This window comes from Sander vitreus, chromosome 9 (genome assembly GCF_031162955.1).
Source record: "Sander vitreus isolate 19-12246 chromosome 9, sanVit1, whole genome shotgun sequence".
NCBI lineage: Eukaryota > Metazoa > Chordata > Actinopteri > Perciformes > Percidae > Sander > Sander vitreus.
Window position 1 is genome coordinate 106,224 of NC_135863.1, and position 25,052 is coordinate 131,275.

The following is a 25,052-nucleotide window of genomic DNA, read 5'->3' on the forward strand; positions in this document are numbered from 1 at the left end:
CTGCACAAAACCAAGACAGCCTATGAGTCTTTACATTTTAGATGAAGTTCAGAAGTTTTGACAAATTCTTATCGGTTTCACACTTTACTCATAACTGTACTTAAGTACAAAGGTACTAAGGTAAAGTTGCCTACTACTTGTAGCGTACTTTACTTGAGGATTTTTTTCATGCTACTTTCTAGTTGTACTCTACTACATTTATCTGACAGACAGTTGTTTTACAAATTATAAGATTTCTGCTTATAAAATGTTTTGTTATAAGTATTTATAAGTATAAACTGTGTATATACCTTTGTGTTATAGCTGAAACCATTAGTCCATCAATCATTTAGCCAATTGACATAAGAGTAGCCTAATGTGAAAAATACATTGATAGTTGAAGTCATTTTACATGTATAAACCTTTTAATAATATGAATGTAGCCTATTTGTAATAATGTTGAGGACTGTTGGCTGGATAAAACAAACATTGGGACAGTGTCACTTTGGGCTCTGGGTATTCGTGATGCTATTTCTCACTATTTTCACTATTTTACAAACCAAACTATCAATTAATGGAGAAAAAAATGATAGGCCTATATACGATAAGTAGGCTATATAATAGTTCAACAGTCACAGGGGACATCTTTATCTGTTTAATACTTTATCTACATTTGATTGATTAAGAAACATTTTCAAAGCAGGACTTTTGAGTATTTTTAATGTGTTCTTAGTACTTTTTGTTGCATTAAAGGTCCTAAATACACTACCACTGGTTTCAAATTTAGCTTTTTGCATGGAAATGTTGTAAATCTGTCTATAATCTTAACTACACCGTTTTTTGTCTTGAAATAGTGAATGTCACAGGTCTTTAGTAAGTGAGGTAAATGTTTTCTCTTGATGAAACAAGCCTAAATTGTGTTTAACGATCAGCAGAGGGCAGCACAACACAACAAGACGAATTTGCGTTTCCCTAAGATGGCGAAGGCATGTCCCGCCCTACTCTGCCTCTGATTGGCTTACCCCCCACCCTAACCAATCTAACTCATCATGTCTAAACCTAACCAATCCAACCAACCAAGTAAAGGAGTACTAGCCAATCAGAGACAGGGGTATGGCGTGTTATGCCTTACCATCCTAGGAATCGCAAATTTGCCTCCTGCGAGATTGTTTAGATTAAAAAAAAACAAAATACAGCAGTTAACGTTACAAAAATTATAAACATACATGAACATAATGTCTTCTGGACTCCTCAAGTGCACAGCAGTTGGTCCGTGTTTCTTGGAGTTTGGCTAAAAAAAGAAACTTTCTTCCCGGTGAGTAAAAACCCCAATAGTGGGCGTATATTGTCTCCTTTTTTAATTTCATTTTAAATCCAACCGTTTACAATGCAATGCCACGACCTAGTATTAGCTATTTGTTTGGTCATTTTATAGTAATGTTTTATTTTAATCTAAATAATGTAATGTTCAGGTTCAGTTAACAGCTAGCTAACAACTCAGCTGACTATTATACTACTATATATACTATTATACTACTACTATACTATGTTATTGGTCGTCTAGCTTGTTTAAGCATGAAAACAATAGGCTCTGTAACACTATTTTATGTGATTACCCAAATGCATTAATTAGATATCCTGCTACCAACAGTTATTTCCCAGTTAAATATTGTGATTTGACTGTTGACGGCATTTTACGTCCGCCATTTTGTCATAAGAGCAATGACTTAGCAAAAGAAAACAACATTTGGCTTTATCCCCTTTCTACACACTCTGGTCGAAGCATTAGCCCATTTGTAAGTATTTCAATTGATTCATCTATCAACTTTTTGTGAACGCTGTTTTTCTGTGGACTGTTAATGAACTTCACTAGCTAATAGAGAATGTGCTAACCGCCTTGGCTTGTGAGATGCGTCTTCCGTCGCCATCTTGGTACAGGCATCTCACCCGTTCTACAGACTCACAGAAAAAAAAAGACTTTTGTGCTGCTTTTGATTTTTCATGCGAAATAACTGTCAACACTAAGCAACATGGAATACCATTTCACAAATGAAAAAGGTGTTATATTTTACTGCAGTTTCACTAAACAGCATTGCCAGATGTACAATCAAGTATGATATGAATAATAATGCCAAAGTGTCATAATGTACCATAATTTTACCATTTTGTGACGCTTACAATTAGTAGTTGGGTTTTAGTCTCCACCGTCTCATTTTAATTAATTTCCTAACATGATCAGGATAGCAAACTATGGATCCTATGTCTGTGTTAACTACTGCATTTCTTCTCATGTGACCTTTTTCCGGCCAATCATTTGTAAGTATTGCAATTCATTCAGATACTGTATGCAGCCTAAGTTTTGTGAATGCTGTTTTTTTATTTAGAGAGCTGGACGGCTTCCTGTCTTTTTTTTTACTTTCTAAAGTAGAACTGTTTAATAAATAAAACTGTACTAGCTACAGTATACAAAGTTAACAAGCTAGGTTAAAATAAAAGACTTAACTGGGACAGAAGAAAAGAATAACGTTCCTGCTGGTTGTCTGTCTACAGCTAAATGATAATATCAGATTGTATTTGATAGCAGCAGGCTACCCTAATACAATGATGCACTTGTTAGTTTGATGTTGTGATCGGCCCGCCCTCCACAGCTGCTCGCTCTAGGTTGAGACTCTTCGGTTACTACATCCGGAGCCTGGGCAGCCGCCTCGCCCAGGCAGCCGTCTCACGAAGCCTCGCTGTGCAGGCAGTCCGCTTGCAAAGCTCTGCGAGCTGCAACTATAGTTTCGGTTTCCTGTCTAAACTCGGCGTCAGTCAGATCCAGACTCAGATGAAGAGTATGTTGGGCGCCAAAATCATATCATATTTTGGACACAATAACAATAATTTAAACTCACCAGCCTTTGTTAAAGACGGTAGATTTATTGATTGAAAAAATAGTATTATACAAAAAAAATTAGAATCCAATGATAATTAATGTGTGTCTTAAACATCCAATAATTTCTACAGTTTTACAAAAGACATTAAATCAAACAAACTCAATCACTACAAATTTGTAATATATGCAAATTCATATACAAACATCTGTTTGATTACTTAAAAATGAAGTATTTCAATATGACAATGATCTCATGAGCAGTTTTCTTACAGTTTGTTTATGTGACATTCTGCTGTAATAAATACTGTAAAATTATAGACATTAGTACCGCCGTGGTTATTTTAAACTCTTAAAGAAACTAATTACTTCTACAGTACCTATAATCATACTGTGATTTTACCGTTTGCTACAAACTACTGTAGTTATAAAGTAACTTTACTCTAAAATGACTTACAGTAACTTATGGCGTAACTACTGCTATAGTACTAGCTCAACTCGACCCGCTGGTGCCCCGTCCTCCATTTTCCATTGCATATTTAGTACCACCTCATGGTGAGGCGAGTGCGGCTGGTCGTCAAGCGGCCTGTCCGCAGGCTAACTGCCAGTGACCTAACGCGACACACAGAACGTCAATAGTGTGTTGTTTCATTTAGTTTCTAAAGAAGCTGGAGGCAGCAAAAAAAAACACCGCTGGCTAAACTATTTAAAAAATGGCGGGGTTTATTCAGGACACCCCCGTCTGCCGCTAGCAATGATGATGCAGTGATTGGTAACGTTCTCTCCCGACCAGTCAGTAGTCTGCAGGTTTTCCACGTCACCTTTTGGTATCGCCTCAGCTCGCTTGGAACCTCGACGGAGGTGGTACTAAATAAAGTCCCTGTTGGTAGGTACCAGGGACTTTTTTCATAATGGACAAACCAAAAAAGGCGAGTAGAGTCGAGGCGAGCTGTTACCACGTAATGGAAAAACGCCATAACTGGCTAATTATTGCCAGTAAAGTATTGTAATTTTAATGATAAACTTATTTTAACAGTGAAATGTAAACTATTTACGCAAGTTCGAAAACCACTTAAAGATTTTTTGCAAAAGAATAATTACGGAGTTTCGTTTCTCAGCTTCTTGTCTGGCCACAGTTAGATTTTTTTTATCCAGCTCGTTCTGTTCTTTCTCCTCCCCTTTCTTTTCCTCCCCCCCCCCCTCTGTCCCCTCATTGTCTCTCTGTTCCTCATCCCCTTTTATCTCCTTGCCTCTTTTCAAGTCTGGTGTTCTCTCCATCTCTACTTTCCTATTTTCTTCTTCCTCACTTTCAGCCCGTAATTTCTCCCTAACATTTTGAAGCTTTTCTTCATACTCTGCTTGTAGTTTCATCTCCAGTTCTTTTCTCTCTTTGCGTATTTGCTCCTCTTTGTCTTTCAGTATACGTTGTTTCTCCTCTTCGATTACCCTTTCTGCCTTTTGGAACATTTCATTGGTGTAGTGGCTTCCTCCATTCTTCTGGACTATGTTTCTGATCTTCTCAAGCAGCTCGGTGACCTGCGAGCGATCCTCCAGATCATTATTAAAGACATGGTACTGACCATTGCACCTGGCCACAAGTTCCTGCAGGTCCCGGCTGCCCTTCATGAACTCCTCAATAGTGGTGTTTTTAAGAAGGTCGCCATGAGTAAAGAGAACCATGCTGTATTTGTCTGCATCCTGGCCAAATATTTCTTGGATCTTCTGCACTGACTGCTTTTCCTCTTCTGTGAATCTGCTAAGCCTGACGACAACCAGGAAGACATGGGGTCCAGGTGAAGAATAGGAGATGCACTGGCTTATGTCTTTATGTGTTTTATCCTGGGCCCACCTGGTGTCAAAGAGACCTGGGGTGTCAATAACAGCAACCTTTTGTCCATCCACTTTAGCATAGGCCTTAGAGCACTCTTCAGTCATAGACGTGGCGCTGAACTTTGATTCAAAGCATTTACGCCCAAGAATGGTGTTTCCTGTGGCACTCTTCCCAATTCCAGTCTTCCCCACCATCACAATCCTCAGCTCCTCATCATTTCGTAGAATACCTTCTGTTTGAAAGGATGAAGAATATTAAATAATAATAATAATATTTATATGATTTCATTTCAATCAATACAGTGACATCAGAAATAGGCATCTCTGACATTGTTAAGGTTGAAAGTGCAACTCCAGATTCTTTGAGAAAGAGAAAACTATTTGCACAGTTTTATGTAAAATGTTCTCATATTTTTTTAATTTCTTGATGCGGTTGCACAAAGGTTTTCATTAGTTATAAGTCCTATGAGTGATTGCAATACTATTGAGTAACATTTAAATCAAACATAAAGGTCCTAGGGTGTCAAAATGAACCCTTAAATGTTGCCCCAATTCAGCAGTTTAGAAACACTGCATATAACACTACATGCACATAATATTCATAATATACATCGCGAAATCCTGGAGGGACTGAATATTCGAATATTTAATGTTCAATTGCAGCCTGTTAAATAATATGCTGACTACACTACTCAGGCTTATGCATTGTCAATGCCACTACAAGCATGTGGTTGTTGTAACATGTTCTGTCCACTAGAGGGACTTCTAACATTAGCCTGACCTGCACGCAACTTTGTTTACATTAATTTTCCACCACGCGCACACAGCGACAAACACAAATCAACAGAGAACTCTGTAATGAAACATTATCTAACAAGTGTAGTGAAGCGGCTCTGTTGTAAAGGCTAACGGTGCTCGGTTAGCACAATGACATCATGTTAGAAAGCACAGCCGAAATTTGTCATGAACTAGGTAAGTAACAAACAATGCTAACGGCATTAATAACCAAGCCAAACGGTGCTGTCACTACTATTTTAGTGATTTATAAGCAACATGTTTCTTGCAGATTGTCACGTTACTGAGAATACAGATATTAGATGGTAATATATGAAGTTGAAGACAACTCTGACAGCTGTATGGCAGCTAACATTACCTTTAGCTGTCTTCATGAAGCTCCCAGCTAAGGTAACATTACTATACCTCGCGACGCAGTTAAAAAACAAGAACGAGTTAACTATTGATAACATAAGCACTTTGGCTCGGTGGATGTCGATTTAAAAGTCATGTTAAAACTATTTTGAGTCCTTCTTACGATTTCCAGCTCCGTAATGTTGTACTAACTTTACTCGGTACGTAACGTTAGCTCCGTAATGTTGTACTAACTTTACTCGGTACGTAACGTTAGCTCCGTAATGTTGTACTAACTTTACTCGGTATGTAACGTTAGCTCCGTAATGTTGTACTAACTTTACTCGGTACCTAACGTTAGCTCCGTAATGTTGTACTAACTTTACTCGGTACCTAACGTTAGCTCCGTAATGTTGTACTAACTTTACTCGGTACGTAACGTTAGCTCCGTAATGTTGTACTAACTTTACTCGGTACCTAACGTTAGCTCCGTAATGTTGTACTAACGTTACTCGGTACGTAGCGTTAGCTTAGACCTCACAATGCCTTGTGTTTCTCACTCCTGCTAAGTTATTGTTCATAAGACGTGACATGAGTGACACATGTGGGTAGGCCAAGGCGAGAAGAGGGAGATTAGCTAACGTTAGCCAACATATTTATAAAAAAAAGTCACATTCGAATAGTAATTTAAGCATTCGAATAGCATTGATTTTTTTACTTTTCAATAATATTCGACTTTCGGTAGTCGTTCCAACAGACCTATGGAGTCATATATGTGTCTCATTCCTGAGCGAGTAATTGTATGTTTTGAGCACAGAGAACTATATTTTGTGAGCACAATACATTGCATTTTGAACAGAAATTATTTAGCAAAAAATAATTTAGTTTGAGTAAACAAAAACCTATTAAATGTATTTGCATGTCTTTCTCTGCTCGCAGGTAGACGCTGCTGCACTCCGGTTATGTCTCCCTCACTCTCAACCTCTTCACTCTGCACGCTCAACTCTTGACACACTCGCTCGAATACCATATATCCAATTAGATGGAGACGAACATCTACCAGTCTGAACGGTCTTTTTCAGTCCTTTCAGTCAACACCTGTGGGTCAGAATTACTGGTACAGCAAATACTGACTACAGTGGAGCTGTTCGACTAACGTTACTGCAATAAAACACATTTCGGTCAGTATTTTGTATTATTGACTTATATCACAGAAAGGTCTTAATATTTGTGTGTACTATAATGCCGTTGTTTTTGTTTGACTCATATCTCCTTGTGTGACTAACGTTAATTTAAGAGTTGAGCGTGCAGAGTGAAGAGGTTGAGAGAGAGGGAGACATGACCGGAGTGCAGCAGCGTCTACCTGCGAGCAGAGAAAGACATGCAAATACATTTATTGTGCACGGAATAGGTTTTTGTTTACTCAAACTGAATTATTTTTTGTGAGTATTAATTTCTGTTCAAAATGCAATGTAATGTGCTTGCAAAATATAGTTCTCTGTGCTCAAAACATACAATTACTCGCTCAGGAATGAGGCACATATATAACGCCATACAGCCCTACAACACACAGAGCTGGCCGTAAACCGTAAACAAGCAGGAGGCCGTCAACTGCGGTAAAAACCCTGATTGAGACGCATACATGTCCAAAGAATGGCTCTAAAACCTGAAAAATACCAGAATATCCCAAATGTCTTAATTGGAAAATGCTATATTTGGAAAAAGGCCTTATTCTGAATATCCAAACAGAATATGTTGTTTACATGACACGTATCAAATTCCAAATATTGTCATATTCGGAATAATACTGGAATATTGGTGTGCATGTAAATGTACTCAGTCTTTCACCTAGTGGTGGTGTCATTAGTGAGTGATGTTGCTGTTCCGTGTGTGAGTGTATTTATTGGGTACTTTGTTTGATGGATACATGAGTTTGCTCCCAATAGATAATCAGAATAGCATCACATTTGGTGTCATGTTCTGCATTTAAAAATTCTTCTCAAATGCTTTGATAAAATGGAAGGGATTATTGTGAAACGACACTCTACAGTTGTCAAATGTTTAGTTTGACACCCTCTGTCTTATTCATTAACTTGCACACGTGATGTGAAAGAGTTAAATCGGACAGAAAATTGTTAAGGTCCGATAACCTGTCAGTAACTGTAGCAGTTGAACATTAAGAGTTACACTGATGTGTCTCAGTAGTGAACATGGTTCCCGCACATAGAGCCAAGTGATCCATTTTGGATTGTAAATGATTTAAGGGAGGCACAGGCTTCATGTAGCATGTTTGTCACAAATACAGATCCAAAATCTACACAAACACAATTTTGAATCAAAGAACCATATAAACATGAACATAGTAGTGTCATGACTTACCATAGCTGGAATGTTTGCTTGCCATGTTCGGGTTTCAGAGTAGAGAGTCGATACTGCAGCTGAAGTAAAAGTCTTTCTGGTGCTGCACCTCTTTATATGGCTTCATGCATTAAAACACATCCATTTATGATTGCACTGTCAAGTCAGAGAAAGAAAGATAAACCTGGATGTGTATGGAGTTGGTTCAGTTACTGTATAGTGTAGTTAAACCATATTCAACCCTTTAGATTTAACCTTAGAGATTAAATGTGAACCATAGCAAACCCACCCCCCTTCCCTTTTCATCTCTGCCTGAAATCTTGTTTTATTTTGTTTGTTTGTCTTTATTTATCTATACCTACCCTGTAAAGCGACTTTGAGTTCGTGAAAAGCGCTATATAAATTAAATTTTTTATTATTATTATTATTATTACGTATTGCTATCCTGTACCCAAACTCAATTTTAGCGTTCCAAAACAAAGTCAAAGAGCAGTAACAGGTGTTACGGTGTTCTGCCTTTGGTTTATCCAGGGCTTTTAGAAGTCACTGTTAAGACAAGCCATTATTTTCTCGAAAAACAACGAAATTGACCCAAGATCCTTATCCCCATGATAAAGGATGTCTTGAATGACCCAAAAATATCATGAACTCATTTTAGACCAACACTAAGTTACTTCCTTTTGCCTTTGCAGGGCAGTAATGCAAGTAAACATTAGCTAAATTTGATCAGTTACGCAGAATAGCAGCATTTAGGGTTTTAAGCCTATGACTTTGCTGCCTCTCAGTACATTAGACTAATGCAGGGCTTCTTAAAGTCCAGACTAAGGTCCGCATCTGGACCGAATGGCATGTCTATCTGGACCCAGCCCATACACTGTGTCATGAATACACCTATAGTGTAAAAAAAGTGCAGTGTTCTCTTATCCCTCCTGGAAAAAGGTACAGCTGGGTACCCTTGTTGGTACAAAGATTGACCAGGACAACCGAGTACTCAACTTGAATATATGTTGTTTAAACGTTATAAGTTAGTTAATTAAATATTTTTTTATTTCCAATCATTCCGGACCTCTGTTATTGAGTAAAAATCAGATACAGACCTTTGAGTAATACGTTTGAAAAACCTTGTATGCGTTGGTGAGACATTTTGGGATGCACACGGACAAACGCAGACCTGGGCAGATTACAAAATGAATGTACCATGAAAATGGACTGTTATATCCTCTGAAACAGGTTTAACTTTGCAAGTCTGACTGAGCTATACGATTGAAAAAACAGGTAGCAACACATATTCTAGACTTATCCATACCAATATGCTAAACAAAGCAATGAAATGAAAGGGTTAACCCTATAATCAATAGTGCTTCTTCACATTATACTAAAACATGGTCAGAGCAGTGCAAAGAAATCAGTTGATCTTTTTTGGAACATTTATTGGTACAACAATTTGTTTCATAATCTAAACAGTTTACTGTCTTAGTTATCTGTTTAAAGTGTGTTTGCACACAAGGACACCTTTGATGCTTTGAAAAACATCTATGCAACTTGGACTTAGGCATCAATAATGTTGTAAAGATATGCCATCAACTGGCATATCCACCAGATTCACTTTTGGAGAAAGTTGTCAGCTGATTTTCAAGGCAATGAGTAACCACAAACACCCACACATAAATACCAATGCCTTCCTGGTACTACACATCTTTATATGGCTTTACACATTAAAAACACATCCATTTATGATTGTACTATCAAGTCAGAGAAAGAAAGCTAAGCCTGGATGTGTATGAAGTTGTTTCAGTTACTGTACAGTTTAGTTAAATCATATTCAAATGTTCAGCCTTCGTGATTAAATGTGAACCAAATGTAATTGCATGTATAGTAATAATGATATAAAAGCCTGTATTTTTAACACTAGAACAGCCCACGCTGTTTAACATTGTGATTAAAAAGGTGGAATTTTTCCATCATTGTTATTGCTGTTTCCCTCCTGCTGTGACTTTTCCAAAATACTCTCCTCTTCTTTCCTCTTCTCCCACTCCCTCTCCTTTTCTCTGACTTCCGACAACCTCCTCTTCTCTTCCTTTCTCTTCATCACTTTCGTCTCCTCTTGCTTTCTCTCCATCTCCCTCCTTTCCTCCTCTTTTCTTTCATTCCACTCATTCCTCTCCTTTTTTTCCTCTAGCCACTCCTTCTCTATCTCCTCTTTTCTCTTCTCCCACTCTATCTTCCAATGTAATTGTGTGTGTATAGTAATACTAATACAAAACGCCTGTATACTTAACACTAGAACCACCATAGCCCACGCCGTTTAACATTGCTATTAAAAAGGTAGAATTATTCCATTATTGTTATTGCTATGTTTCACTCCTGCTGTGACTTTTCCTAAATACCTATTCCACTCATTCCTTCATTGTCATAATTTTAGAAAAATGTTTAGAAAACCAAATTAACAGGTTATTGTTGACCCCCGCCAGGAGCAGCACCGGCCATGGATGGTCCTTTCCTTGTACGTTTGCATGATGCCCGTACAGTATATTATTCTGCAGCTCAATACATCAATGGATAACATTCGGACAATCGGGGGATTGCTAGTCTGGATCAACCACGGTTCAAAACAGAGTTTACAATTTACACTCCCTGCCTTGTTAGCAAATCGTACAATTGTTTTTCTTTTCTGCTTTCTCTCTAGCCTTTTTTTTATGCATTTCCTCCAACTGTTTTGTTTGCTCTTTCAGAACTCTTTCATGCTCTGCCTTTAATTGTCGAAACATCTTCTGCTGCTTCTCCTCTTTTCTCTTTTCCATCTCCTTACTTTCCTCCTCCCTTCTTGTCTCACACTCTTTCCTCTCCTCCTCTTTTCTCTTTTCCATCTCCTCCCTTCTTGTCTCCCACTTTTTCCTTTCCTCTTCCCTCTTTTCCATCTCCTTTCTTTCCTCATTTCTTCTTTTCGCCCACTCTTTCCTCTCCTCTCCCCACTCCTCTATATCCAGATTTCTCTTTTCCAAAGCTATCTGTAGCATCTTCATCGTACTGTTTAATGCAAGCAAGTTTTCATTCCTATCCCTATTCAACATCTGCTCCATTTTATTCCTATCCCTATTCCTTGCCATCTCCATCTCCTTCATTGTCATAGTATACCTCTCTCTTTGCCTCTTCAAATAAATAACATCATGTTGTATCCTTTCTCTCTCTCTTCTCTCTTCCTCAATTTCAGCCTGGAGTTTCTTAGTTAATTCTTTGAATTTTTCTTCATATTCAGCTCGTAGTTTCATCTCCAGTTCTTTTCTCTCTTTGCGTATTTGCTCCTCTTTGTCTTTCAGTATACGTTGTTTCTCCTCTTCGATTACCCTTTCTGCCTTTTGGAACATTTCATTGGTGTAGTGGCTTCCTCCATTCTTCTGGACTATGTTTCTGATCTTCTCAAGCAGCTCGGTGACCTGCGAGCGATCCTCCAGATCATTATTAAAGACATGGTACTGACCATTGCACCTGGCCACAAGTTCCTGCAGGTCCCGGCTGCCCTTCATGAACTCCTCAATAGTGGTGTTTTTAAGAAGGTCGCCATGAGTAAAGAGAACCATGCTGTATTTGTCTGCAGCCTGGCCAAACATTTCTCTGATCTTCTGCACTGTCTGTTTTTCCTCTTCTGTGAATCTGCCCAGCGCGATGACAACCAGGAAGACATGGGGTCCAGGCGAAGAATAGGAGATGCACTGGCTTATGTCTTTATGTGTTTTATCCTGGGCCCACCTGGTGTCAAAGAGACCTGGGGTGTCAATAACAGCAACCTTTTGTCCATCCACTTTAGCATAGGCCTTAGAGCACTCTTCAGTCATAGACGTGGCGCTGAACTTTGATTCAAAGCATTTACGCCCAAGAATGGTGTTTCCTGTGGCACTCTTCCCAATTCCAGTCTTCCCCACCATCACAATCCTCAGCTCCTCATCATTTTGTAGAATAGCTTCTATTTGAAAGGATGAAGAATATAAAATTAGAAGTTAAGCATTGTACGTTTTCACAAATAGCCATCAGTGTCGATGGGAGACTCTTCTCCCCTGAAATACAACGCTCATAGGTCAAGCAGCAATTACAATACCTTTTTTTGGTTTATTGTGAGGCAGGGCTCTGTACTGGCTGTAGTTTATGTCTTGTATGTATGTACATGTAGTTATGACTGGAGCAAAGCAGGAAGGGATTCAGACCCAGAAAGTCCAATAAGGGTGGGAAGGAGTGGACATGGATAGGTCAACCAAACACAGGTGACCACTGTTCATGTCCAGTTTGCAGATCACAGTAAACAGCAAGTTTTTTCAAACATAACTTTAATGTTAACAACATGTTTAAAACCGCCACTGTTACCTTTTCTGGTTGAGATATGAGGACAGAAAACACTCCTGTGGGTCGGATTAGAGGGGGAGGGGCGGACAAACGGCCAGTGTTGTCGTATGTTTTGGAGGACTCGTTGGTTGACAGTGTTGGGCTTTTCCAACACTATTTTTTTCAATTGGAAAGAAATGCCCAAAAAATAATACTAATAATTAAACAAGTTGGAAATCCAACTGTGTCATTTGCCAGTTTTTATTTTTCCATAAGTAATTTAAAAGATGACACTGATTCTTCAGCCTTCTTCAGCAAAGGAGTTTAATTGAAAGCCTTTATTATCATTGTACTTTACAATACAGCGAAATTAGGAGCACTACTCCACTGGGTGCATACAATAAGTAATCCTTAGAGGACATATAAAAACAGAGTAAAAACAGTAAAAGAGCAATGATCAGATAAGTGCAAGTATCAAAGTGCAGGAGTGAGTGACTGGGTTTGTCTAACTACATTTGTTTAGTGAAACAATTGCAGTTCAAGTTCTGAGGGGTACAGACTGTAAACCAGGTCCCCTTTAGGCCTGATCCAGGACTTACAGTCGGAACAGAAAGCAGAGCCCTGCCTGATGATCTGAGGCTGCACTCTTGCTCATCGGTGAGCATCAAATTAATCCATGAAATGCTTTAAAGCATTAGGAAAATCTTAAAATCAATTCTAAAACTCGCTGGTCACCAGAGAAGACAGGGCTGATACGATTTTGTCTTTTAGTTTTCTTAAATTCAAGCAACCCTTAAAGTGTGAGATACCTTTTTGTCCCTGAATACAGTGAATTACAATAATTGAACTGAGATACCGTATGTCTACCTTCAGCTGCTACGTTATCTAAGGAACTCATGTTGTTTGTTTCCAGACACTAAAACATGATGCACACAGTTGTTGTCATGGTTTGTGGCTTGCAAAGTTATTGAAGTTAACTGTCCGTTAGTGGTGTTGGGGAAAAAATATATATTTGTTTATTTTAACATTGTAAACAATGTTTAGATATTATTGTATATATCTGCTGTCTATAGTTACTTTCAGAGGTGTCACCAAGTCTTGCAGTTTGACAGAATTAATAAAATGTTTAAATGTATTCCAACCCATTCTGTAATGAAACACTGACAAATACCCACATTCAATCACTTCATGAAAACATGACACAAGTGTGTGCATCACTTTTCACTGTCCCCTGGAAACAGTTGCTGCCTGTGCTAGTTGCAGTGCATTTCTGTATTTCTTTGTGTTTTTATCTATCGCCATGATTCTTTTTCTAAATGCTGCATGTGGGTTGTCCAATTGATTGATGTTTTTCTTAATTTCCAGTGTGTTGAGCTCTCTGGGCCACCTAAGTTTAGGCTTGATTTCAACAAACTACATAAAGGGATCTGAAATACAAAGGTCGAGATAGCCTTGTTACACTACAGGTCACACAGATGCCTGTTGTGTTCACTCTACCAGTCAGCGTGATATTAGTTTTTAAACTACAGCAATCAAAAAATAAACAGGCTGTATAAGCCCAAATGCTCTGCAAGGCAACCCTACAGTTTTTTGTCAGATTAGATAAGATAATGGGATTTCTGTTAATATAGAGTGTACAATGTTTTCATGAGATACAGGTGGTTCGGTCTCTCTCCCGTGCCTGCCTGATACCCACCTTGTGTATGAACAATATGTGGGTAAATACTTAAAGTTTACAATAGCATACATGTCTCTGTAGTGATCTCAGTCACTGCACAGCCAAGACAAGTTTTTTAACGGTGTGGTGGAATTTCCAGCTTAAAAATTCATGCTGTATAGGTTGAGACGGTGGTACCCCAGGTCTCATTCAGGCCTGTGTCCAACATAACAGCAGTAGGTTATAACCTGTCTTAGGCAGAGGAGTAGTTCAACTCTCTGATTCCACAGCTGTATGATAAGACAGTGATGCCTTAAGGGCTCCCATTCCACCAAGGTCAGGGGAGGAAGCTAACACATACTTATATTAATACACACACATCGACTATTGCAGTATGGTCAGACTGACGTTGTTTTCTGGTCTGTGCTGGAGTGTTTGGGTTAATGATTTAGGCTAGCATATGTGTTCACGGTGCCTGCAATATCTTTGTTTACACTGAAGGTTTAAACTTGACACCTTCAGCTTGAGTTTAAATAGACCTTCAGGAAGACAGGTATTTTAGAAATTGGGATGGCACTACATAACTACATCATGGTTAAATTGTACTGGCTAATCCCAATTCTCCTTGATCGAGATTTCATTAAATGCTTCTGTGTTAGAACCGTCATGTATCTGAGCTGTTCCTTCCATTTACAAAAACATACTGAACACAACTTTAAATCAAAGAACAATATAATAATAATTCAAAAACATTAATACAATCACAATTGTATCAATGGTAAAATAGAATATAAACATAAATATATTACTGTCATGACTTACCACAGTTGAAATTGTTTGCCATGTTCGGGTTTCAGAGTAGAGAGTCAATACTGCAGCTGAAGTAAAAGTCTTTCTGGTGCTGCACCTCTTTATATGGCTTCATGCATTAAAACACATCCATTTATGATTGCACTGTCAAGTCAGAGAAAGAAAGATAAACCTGGATGTGTATGGAGTTGGTTCAGTTACTGTACAGTGTAGTTAAACCATATTCAACCCTTTAGATTTAACCTTAGAGATTAAATGTGAACCATAATGTAATTGTATGTATAGTATATAGGAATTAGGCGAGCAAGCAATGCATTGTTGGGTTAAAAAAATAGAGCCATGTGTATTTTGCCCACAGGCACTCACTTTTATTTTATACTCTTCAATCAAACCTGAACAATAAAAGCATGTAAACTGTCCATATTTCATCCTACAAAAGCAGATACAGGCTTTTCTTGCTCGCTTTCAACAATTTTGTACTAATTATGTCAACATCATCCAGTGATGGGAAGTTCTTTTTTGTTTTTAGTTTCAAGATCATTTTTGTATTGATAATAAACAGGTAAACTTGCAATAATAGTACAGGTTAAACATCACAAAACCTTATACCTCACAAATACAGAACAAACATCCCCACTCTCCCCCATCCCATGGCGACCCCCTTACCGACCCCTGATCTCTCGACCTCCCCAACAAATAAAAAGGAAACAATACAAACTTACAGGTATAATACCTGACATGATAAAAATGTATCAAATACATTTATGCTGTACTCTTTCTTTAACCAAGGTGTAAGCTTCATCCCATGCATGTAGAGTTTTCCGTCTACCACCATGTACCCGAGCCTCGGATCTCTCCATCATAACTATGTCTAGAAAAGAGTTTGACCACTGCTGCCACGACAATGTGTGAGGCGGTTGCCATCGCAAAGCCAACATTTTCTTTGCTGCAGTGAGACCAGCCCATAGTATATGAGACAATTCTAAGGCAGAGTCATCATTTAGTAGGGATGCACCGAATCATCGATTCAGCCTAATATTGGGCTTTTTGACGGGGTTGGGTTTCTGCTGAACCCTACGCTTGCACTCCGCGCGCTACGCTGATCGACGTAATGACGGCGCCGTTGATTACGGGAAGGTGTTTACGTAGGTGGAGCTTCAATGCAGTAGGCTGTGAGGAAGTGGAAATGGAACTGGTGAGCAGAAAAAGTGTTGTTTGGCAGTACTTTCAGTCAAAAGAAGGCCATTCAAGTCCAGCTACATGTTCAATCTGCAATGCTGATTAGTCTGGTGGTGGCGAGGACCCTAATTCGGTATTCGGTTTCGGCAGAATCTTAACCAGTGGATTCGGTATTCGGCCAAACCCCAAAAATCTGGATTCGGTGCATCACTATTATTAAGTAAAAGCAAGGTCGGTGACAGTGGAATATTAACTCCAAGCAGATCACTAAAAGTGAGGCATATATGTCTCCAAAAGACAAACACATTGGGATACTCCCAAAACATATAATGTTGTGTATGTAACGTATAAATGACCCTGAGACATCAAGTGTACATAGGTCTCAATTAGGAGATGGGATGATTTTCATAGCATGACGTTTTCTTGGAGTAAGATACATTCTGTGTATAGATAGATGTGATCAGGGTTTTTGGAGGTCTCCTGTAGATTCTCCCATACTGTGTCCCAGTAAATCTCTTCCTCTTTGATAGAGGATACATCCCTACACATGATGGGAAGTTCTGATGTGATCCAAATTCAACGGGTTGATACATTACCAATTTTGGAAACAAATCAGCATTGGCTTAATGAGTAGCACAAGAGACACTTTGGGTCTTACAATATTCAGCATATCAACTATTATGCTAAATGAAATAATCAAATGAATACATTTGCTATCAAATATTTTAAAGTAAACACATGGTACTACAGCTCTCTCATCAGTACTGATCACTGTATCTGATGCTTTAAAAGGTCACATCTGTGCAAACAAAATCTGTAAACATATAATTTTATAAAATACAGACAGTTCCTGTACGCTGCAGTAGAATACATAGAAATACTTAAGAAGGTGCTGTTATATATTGTTCTTGAGATACTGTGGGTGACACAGGTGGCCCTTTGTTGTTGTTATACTTCATTTTCCAGTAAGGAAATAGAAACTTATTGTTTTAAGTTAATCTTTCACGTTTATTGACACTCGGACACTTATTAGCTTAACATCACGTTCCACTTGTTTTTTGCAGTATGCACCTCATTGACAGCTGATGTATAAGAACGCAGCTGTCCGCATACGGAGGAGGTCGGGGGGGATGAGTGGGCGTTAAAACACAGGACTTTTAAACCAGGGAGCGGAGTTCACCTCCCATGGGGAAACTAAAGAGTATTGCTGCTTGTAGCTTTCCCAGAACCATTGAACCCCTGAAATAACCTGGAACAGGCCCAGAAAGCACTTAATATGCAACCCAACTGTATACTACTGACTTACTGTGTACTTCTACTTAAGAGGAAAAACATTGTACTACTACATTTACCTTACAGAGAAATGTTACTACAGACTACATTAAACTCTCCAGCATCATATTAGAGTTAAAAGCTCCACCTTGAACAGACGTTAAGTAAACTTAAGTACATTACGCTGATATAGTGCCTTTTATTTAAGTAAACCTTTGAATGCAGGACTTGTACATGTGCAGTATTATTAGTTTTAGCTTACTATTGATAGTTCATAGTTTTACTTTAGAATAGTTTTTTTACCTAACCTGGAGTTGGGCTTTATTATTATTGTTAAAGCTAAAACAACAATGATTAACTACAGAAATGTCCTCACACAGATATGGTCATTGCTTAAGGCAATTTGATAATTCATTTCCAGTAAGGTAATAGAAGCTTATTGCTTTAAGTTAATCTTTCGTGTTCATTGTCAGACACAAATTAAAGGTCACAGACAGCAGTCATGACAGTCATAACAAACAACGAAGACAACAACGTTGAGGGGCCATATTGCGCCACACAACGTATCTCTAAATTCAAAGAAATTACATTTTAATGGTGATTATATCAGCTGCTGTAACTTTAAGCCCAGTTCAGACCAAAGATTTGCGACGAGAAGAAACCGTTGTCAACTGGTCAACATGTTAGCGTTTTAGACGGAGCTTAATGAGCGCCCTCGAGCATCGTATGTGGTTGAGTGAGCTAAAGAGTAATTTAAAGGTCCAGTGTGTAATGTGTTTGGTTGTTCATCATCAAAATCGCTGTAGACGCTCCATATTCATGCGCCATCTTGAAATACGTTAGCCTGTAAGGGACATACAGGACATACTGCTCCGCCTTTTGCGTTTTTCTCTGTCACATGATAAACTCACAGCTGCTGCTAACGCTGCTAACGGTATCGTAGCTTCCGGCCCCCCGGCAGGTTTGAAGAAGGAAACATGGAGGACCAGCACGTACTCAAAATCCAGATTTCAGGAACAGGAGTCTTCTTCTTCACCCAGAAAAAGAAAGAGGATATTGAAAAAGAGCGAGAGACCGGCTTTTTTGAAGCGTGAAGGCTACCGTAGCTGTAATACGGACTTTGAACTGCGTGGTGCGAGAGAGTTGATTGATACATGATCTCAACTAGAGATGCACCAATTACAACTTTCTAGGCCGATACCGATTTCATTTTTTTCTAACCACTTTACAGCACACACAAATATGTATTTTCTATCTTTTCTTTAATAGAAAATGTTACATTTTGCATAGAACATAGAACATTTTTTTTAAATAGATAATTGATCGCTATAAAATACAACTATATAAATGACTCCTGGTGTGGAAATTAACACACATCTAAAGTGCAATGTTATGGAAGAACCATTTCCTTCTTTTCACGTCCAATATCCAACTAAACAAATGTGATATATTTAGCAAACTAAACTTCTGTATGTATGAAAACAGGGAAAATAGGTAATGGCAATACAATAATATAAAAAATAACAAATAAAAAATAAAATAAATATAGCCGTAATGCAGTATAAAGATATTTTTCAAAACACACACACAGGCCTGTTTGAACGTCAATAGTAACGTTACCTAAACAGCGTGTAGTTCCCTTTTTTAGCAAGTTTGCTTCATGTGTCATTGTGCATAAATGTGAACACTACCGTTGCTGTCAACGGGCTTATCTGCTAACGTTAGCTACCGACGGTTACCTCGGAACAATCCAGCAAATAGACGGTACCCTAGAGTGCTGTTACCTGAAACAGATGATTTAACGTCACCGCTCATTTTACACACAGTTTGGCAACAAAACTAAACGCTGAGGGAACATTACTACGTTTTTAATGTTGGTTTTGGAGCGGTATGCGTCCCCCACTAACCTGGAAAGCGTTTTAAACAGTAACGTTAATACAGCGTGTCCTACAGCGGGCGGGCGTCAGAGGCAGAGGACCACACAGCGTTTGCTAACGTTAGCTTCTTGTCTCATCTGGGGTCTGATAAACTCATCAAAGTCAGTGTGCCCAACGCTATTTTTACCGATAAACTGTAGCTGTCATATTTCACGGGACCCGCGTGAGTGCGGTTTTCATGTTCCAGTTTTTCAGCCTCAGAGGGGAGAGAGAGCGGCTGACTGTTCGAGCCGTGTATAATTACGACTTTATGACATTTCATAAACAGCTGATTGAGCAACAGTGCGCCGCTGCTACATGCATACAGCGAAAACCCTGCATGTGCACGTGTGATGTTGCTGTTGCGCGATGTAAATCATGCGGCGCCCGAGTGCATTTGACCGGCATAAAATCGGCATATGTCAGTCTGACCGGCAGATGACGTTAAAATCGGCCAATTCCAGTCACCGGCCGGTCAATCGGTGCATCTCTAATCTCAACGCTAGATGGGAGAAATTCTACACATTGGACCGTTAAGAGGGAGCTGCATTAGAACAAACCGGTAATCAAAGAAATAAAAGTGTTCGTAGTTATATCACTACAAAAGCTATAAAGCTTTTTCAGGCTATCCTGCCTGAAAAGTTGCAAGTTAGAACGGAAGAACAGACAGTCGTTGCTATGCAGATAATATACCACCTCGTCGCATTGGTATAAACTGACAGGTTTCAGACTGTTGCAGACCGGTGTATTTCAACTCTACTCATCGCAAATCTTTGGTCTGAACTGGGCTTTACAGGCTAGGCCAGAGAAAATGCTTTGACAAATGAGATTACTCAAGATCAAAACTGAAAAGCTGAAGAAATTCTTAAATATAAAACATGTTCACTTGCAACATGCCACTGACCTGATAAAAGGAACAACGATTATGCCAAAGCAGGAGAGTGCATCAACATCACAATCCTGGGTCTATTATCATACATCAAGATAATGCTAACAATAAAACAATACACCTTCCAAAGATGTTGCAAGTTCCAGTTAGGCCACCTAATCACAGACCGTTTCCGCACTACAGTGTCTTTACAGTCATAACGGGCAGCGACATAAACATACATATTGTCAACATAGAACTGGTGTACAATTGTCATTGAATAATTGGTTGAACAGTATTTTCCTTATATTATATTTCCCCCCATAGTAGCTTCAAGGTGTGAAAAACTGTTGTTTTAAAACTGGGAGATATACACACAGTATTCTTTATCCAATTGCTCCAACTCTTCTTTGGAGCTACTGTATATAACATTTGCATTTTTAAAGTCCCCACTGAATTTACATTCAGGAGTGTTTTCTGTATTTATCGCTGAATACTTGGAACCTTACTTTGTAAATTAGCCATATTCAGAACAATGAAATTCAAACTAAACTTCAACTCTTAGAAATATGAATTAGTGTCCTGCAAGCATTTCATGTTATTAATTCAATTCACATTATACTAGCGTGTTTAGGTCTTTTTTTAGAAACACAAAACACTGAACAACAGTGGTGATACTAGGGATGGCAGTAGCTCAGTCTGTTGGGCCTTGGCTTGTGTACTGAAGGGTTGCTGGTTCAACTCCCCATGCTTGACCATGTATGGAGTGTTGACTGGTAGCTGGTGACCCCTTTGTGGGATCAATAAAGTGTCACCTAACAGGAGAAAGGCTGAATCTTATTTCTTTTGTGGTCACCAAACAACTGAATGGTACAAAACAGCCACCTAGTGGACAGAAATGGGACATACTTAGCTTTTGGTTTTCTTACTACTTTTTACTGATTATACTTACAGATTTTTACTGAAGGGACACTTCCAATGCAGTAACTACTTTTTACTTATTATACTTACAGTTTTTGTCTTGAAATTATGAATGTCACCATGAGCTGATATTGTTGGCTTCTCAAGTTCACAACAGTCGGTCCGGGTTTATGAGAGCTTGACTAGGTTTTTTTAATTTTTTTATTAATATTTTCCTTTTTAACAGAACACCACATAAGACAGCCAGACAACAAGACAATACTGTTAGAATAATTACATTATCAAATAATAGACAGAACCACTGAAGTTATATTAAAGTTAATTTTACTTGAGAACCCAACAAGGAGACAGTTAAGTACTCACAGCATGAGTACAGAAATGACCAACGAATAAGCTTTCTACAACAGCTTTTGTAATACAACGTAGAATGTGATAAAACTCTATATGTTGTGGTTGTGGACGTTTCTGTTGCCCGTTTGTATATTTCTGTTGATGTTTCCTGTTTTGTATATTTATACTGTATATTACTGTTCTCTGTTGTGTATATTTCTGTTTCCTTATTTACCTGTTCATTGTGCGTTTCTGTTTACCCTGTTTTGACTGTGTTCTGTGTATTGTGTATGCTTGTTTGTATTGTGTATTCCTGTTCTTTGATGATTATTTCTGGTTCCTGTTTTATTTTGATAGTCTGGTTTTCTGTCTTGTCTCGTCTAGTATTACTTCCTGTTTTCCCACCTGTCTGATTGTCCTGCCCCGCCCTAATGTGTTTCACCTGTTGTATCACCTGTTCCTTGTTTGCTCATCACCGCTTGTATTTAGCCTCTGTGTTCCCTTTGTCTCTTGTCACATCATTTTGTGTGTTTGTGTGCTTTCCCTGTGTCAGTTCCCTGGAATTGTTTTGTGCCCGCTGAAGCCTCAGGACTCCCTTGGTTTGATCCTGTGTTTTGATAAAATAAATCTTCGCGTTCAACCCTTCTCCTGCCTGTCTGCCTCTCCCTGCATTTGGGTCCTTTAATCCCCGGACTTGTAACACTATAGTCATAATATAGAGTCGATGTCGTAAGTTATCTCAAGCTGGGCATCTCCTCTACCTGCTCTGCTCTCAGAAACATCCTGTGCCTTTCACAAGGACAGACGATGGCTCCCTGGTATCATGTGAGCGTGTAATCATTATAATATGGCATTCAAACAGTTTAAATAACAACAAGAGGGAAAGTATGTAAATCAACATTTCTCTAACAGATACAAAACAAAAATACAAACACAAAACAAAACCTGCAGCCTGTGTTGAAATCAACACAACGCTACTTTATATGAGTACCAAAATCCAATGATTAACTCTTTACAATATAAGCAATATTTGGTTTTATCAACTTTTTAACCACTGGTTGAAGCATTATTTGTAAGTTTTTTAATTCATTCAGATATGTAGGTTTTATACACTGTTTTCATGTGGATGAACTTAATAATTAATATAAGCATCTGAGTTAGCAAGCTAGGTGAAATAGCAAGGGTTAGCTGAGGCACAAAAATAAAAATAACAGTTTAACATTACTGTTGGTTGTCTTTCTAGCTAACTTAAATCATAAATATCAGTGTATTGGCACCAGATATATATACCAAAATACAATGATTTACTCTTTTATTTGATATCCTGCTACCAAAAATATATTTTCACTGTTAATGTTGTGATTTTTCTCTTTGTGCAGTTCCCAAATCTGCAAGAGTATTTTACATTCTCCATTTTGTTATAGAGCTCAACAGTGTGGTTCTGGAAGTAAAAATCCTATTAGTTTTCTCTAGGCCTCCGGGAAGAGCACTCAGGCCCTGCAGCCCAAAAAGGATCTTCCCAATGGCCACCAATGTAAAAGAGACACCTGTAAAACTGCTGCCAGGACACCTCAAACTGCAAGCAAGGTTGGTTTTATCTCTTTTTATTCAGATTTTTTTATACATCCATGGACTTTTTATATTTGAAAAAAGTCCTTCTAGCCGAGAAAAGTGATTCCAAACCTGTGACGTAACCACAATGTAAAGTCTACGGGAGAAGCAGTGGCAGCAACAACTGTCCTGTCCTGTTAGTAGTGTCCTGTGACTCCCAGACACGGTCCCAGGACAGTCATGGGAGTCACAGGACACTGTCTGACTGTCCCTCGCGACACTCCTCAGGACACTACTAACAGGACAGGACAGTTTTTTCTGCGACTGCTGCTGGTCTACGGGCCTAGTGGGAACTCACGGGTGGAGCCAGTGGGAGAAAAAATACGAAGTAGTCGTGGGAGTAAACCCGGAAGTTTAAGAACTTTTTTGGCATATGTGCCAGGCAAGGAACTCCATTAAACAGAATAGGCTCCAATTTTCTTCATAAGGACTTTTCTTATCAGCCATAATGTCTAAACCATCCAAGGTAGACTTACCACAAGCGGTGAGATTTTGAAACAAATGTTTCTGCTCCTGTAGAAGCCGGAGTTCTGTATGAAATCAACCTTGTTTTAAGAAAAACAGGATTTATTCACGATGTTATGGAGAAGTACCACACTACCCACAAGCCACAATCCTCCACAATGTCTCTGATTGGGGAAACTCGCTGTCACCATGGAAATGTTTACCAAACCCGCGAACGGCTATACCACTGAAGTCTATGCTTGTTTCTGTACACAGTCTTGTACCTTTGCCTTTCGCTGTTTTCCATTTTGGGCCGAATCAACTGTGTTATGGTCACTATTCATCTCGTAACTCTTTATATAAGCATTTAATGAAATGTCAATGGAGACTTCCATATTTTGATTTGCGGCCAGTCACAGACTCACTGTGGAGAGGTTTTGCAGCTGTAACAAACATGCAAACTACATGTGGAGTACTCAGGAAGCACGTGCACATTTTTTGTTCGCTATCTCTTTTGCCTTGCTGTTAAAGAGGAATTGAAGATGGTGGATTAAATTGCTTCATATTTCTATTGGTAAGTCATCAATAACATTAGATAACTCATCATCTTCTCTATTAGCTAGGTAGCTAGCTAATTAGCTAGCTTTTTAAATCCTAAAAGGGAATTTTTCAGTTTAATTTCTGTGGTTGTGGTGGTCGCATGTCATTAGTAGTATTATTTTAGTTATCAATTTACAATTACTAGGATAGCCTATTCTTGACATATCCCACTTTTAACCATCAATATGACCAAATATTTCATTCTATTGAAGATGAAGAATCATACATACATTATGATGATGCTCTTATCCATAACTCGGCAAAGACAGAATGAAGTGGGTTTCTTAAATCCAAAGGTAAGGAGGTCAAAGGTCAGTGTATATATATATATATATATATATGAAGATTAAAATCTTCAGTCAAGAAGCCCCCGAGTTGATGTCATTTTGTCAGATGAGTACAAGCCACCAATAACAGGGTCATACTTTATTATATACTTATTTCAACTTTCGTGCTCTTCATGTGATGGAAATGTGATGGTTTCACATTACAGAAGATGAACAAAGACAATAAACAGTAAAACATAATTACTAAGATAAAACTTTATTCATCCTGAAGAAAATTGTTGTGCAGCAGTTGCAGTACAAAGGAGAAGAGTGCCAACATAAAGTGCAACTAAGTCAAAATATGAACTGTAATCAGTAAGGTATGTAATCTGTTAGGCTATAGGAGTTTATTATAGGAGTCTCCAAGACCTTGTCTGTGTGTATGCAATTTTCTGTTATACATGTATGCTTTGTTTCCTTACTTGGGTGTTTATGTCCTTTGTGGTAATGTTTCATGTATGTCCTTTGGTGTTATTCATCTTATGTATGTCTGTATGTATGTCTATGTCCTCTTTTTTATATAAGCTACCCAGGGATGCAAAACGTGCATAATACGATACAACTTTTATTGTCCTGGCTGACAATAAAAGATGTATCGTATTATGTGGGGCAGCTGCTCTGCAGGTGAGTTGGACTG

The 25,052-nt window shown here is 38.5% G+C and overlaps 2 protein-coding genes across 5 annotated transcripts in view; both read right to left on the reverse strand.

Annotated features, from left to right (window-relative positions):
* Positions 1-3,428: 3,428 nt before the first annotated feature.
* Positions 3,429-10,286, reverse strand: LOC144523926 (GTPase IMAP family member 9-like). The gene is made up of 3 exons (XM_078259896.1): positions 10,175-10,286; positions 4,159-4,914; positions 3,429-3,463 (listed from the first exon to the last, which is right to left on the reverse strand). The coding sequence occupies exons 1-3, from the start codon at positions 10,284-10,286 to the stop codon at positions 3,429-3,431; spliced, it is 903 nt and encodes a 300-aa protein (XP_078116022.1).
* Positions 9,278-25,052, reverse strand: part of LOC144522993 (sterile alpha motif domain-containing protein 9-like) — a 31,087-nt gene continuing 15,312 nt past the window's right edge. For 2 of the 4 annotated variants that reach the window (XM_078258238.1, XM_078258240.1), the window contains one exon: positions 9,278-12,128. In XM_078258238.1, coding sequence (XP_078114364.1) covers positions 10,810-12,128 — 1,319 coding nt within the window. In that variant the 3' untranslated portion in view covers positions 9,278-10,809. Of the gene's footprint in view, positions 12,129-14,960; positions 15,093-25,052 lie in introns of all 4 variants that reach the window. The other 2 variants (XM_078258239.1, XM_078258237.1) reach the window with 2 other exon arrangements.

Bases quoted from the DNA above. Each gene is read 5' to 3' on its own strand.
- LOC144523926 (XM_078259896.1), bottom strand. From the start codon at position 10,286: ATGGAGAGAAAGCAAGAGGAGACGAAAGTGATGAAGAGAAAGGAAGAG. The intron at 4,915-10,174 runs GTATTTTGGAAA...CCTTTCAAACAG, and splicing joins GAAGAGGAAAGAAGAGGAGA to AAGGTATTCTACGAAATGAT. The intron at 3,464-4,158 runs GTGAGGAAGAAG...GTGTCGCGTTAG, and splicing joins GGAGAAATTACGGGCTGAAA to GTCACTGGCAGTTAGCCTGC.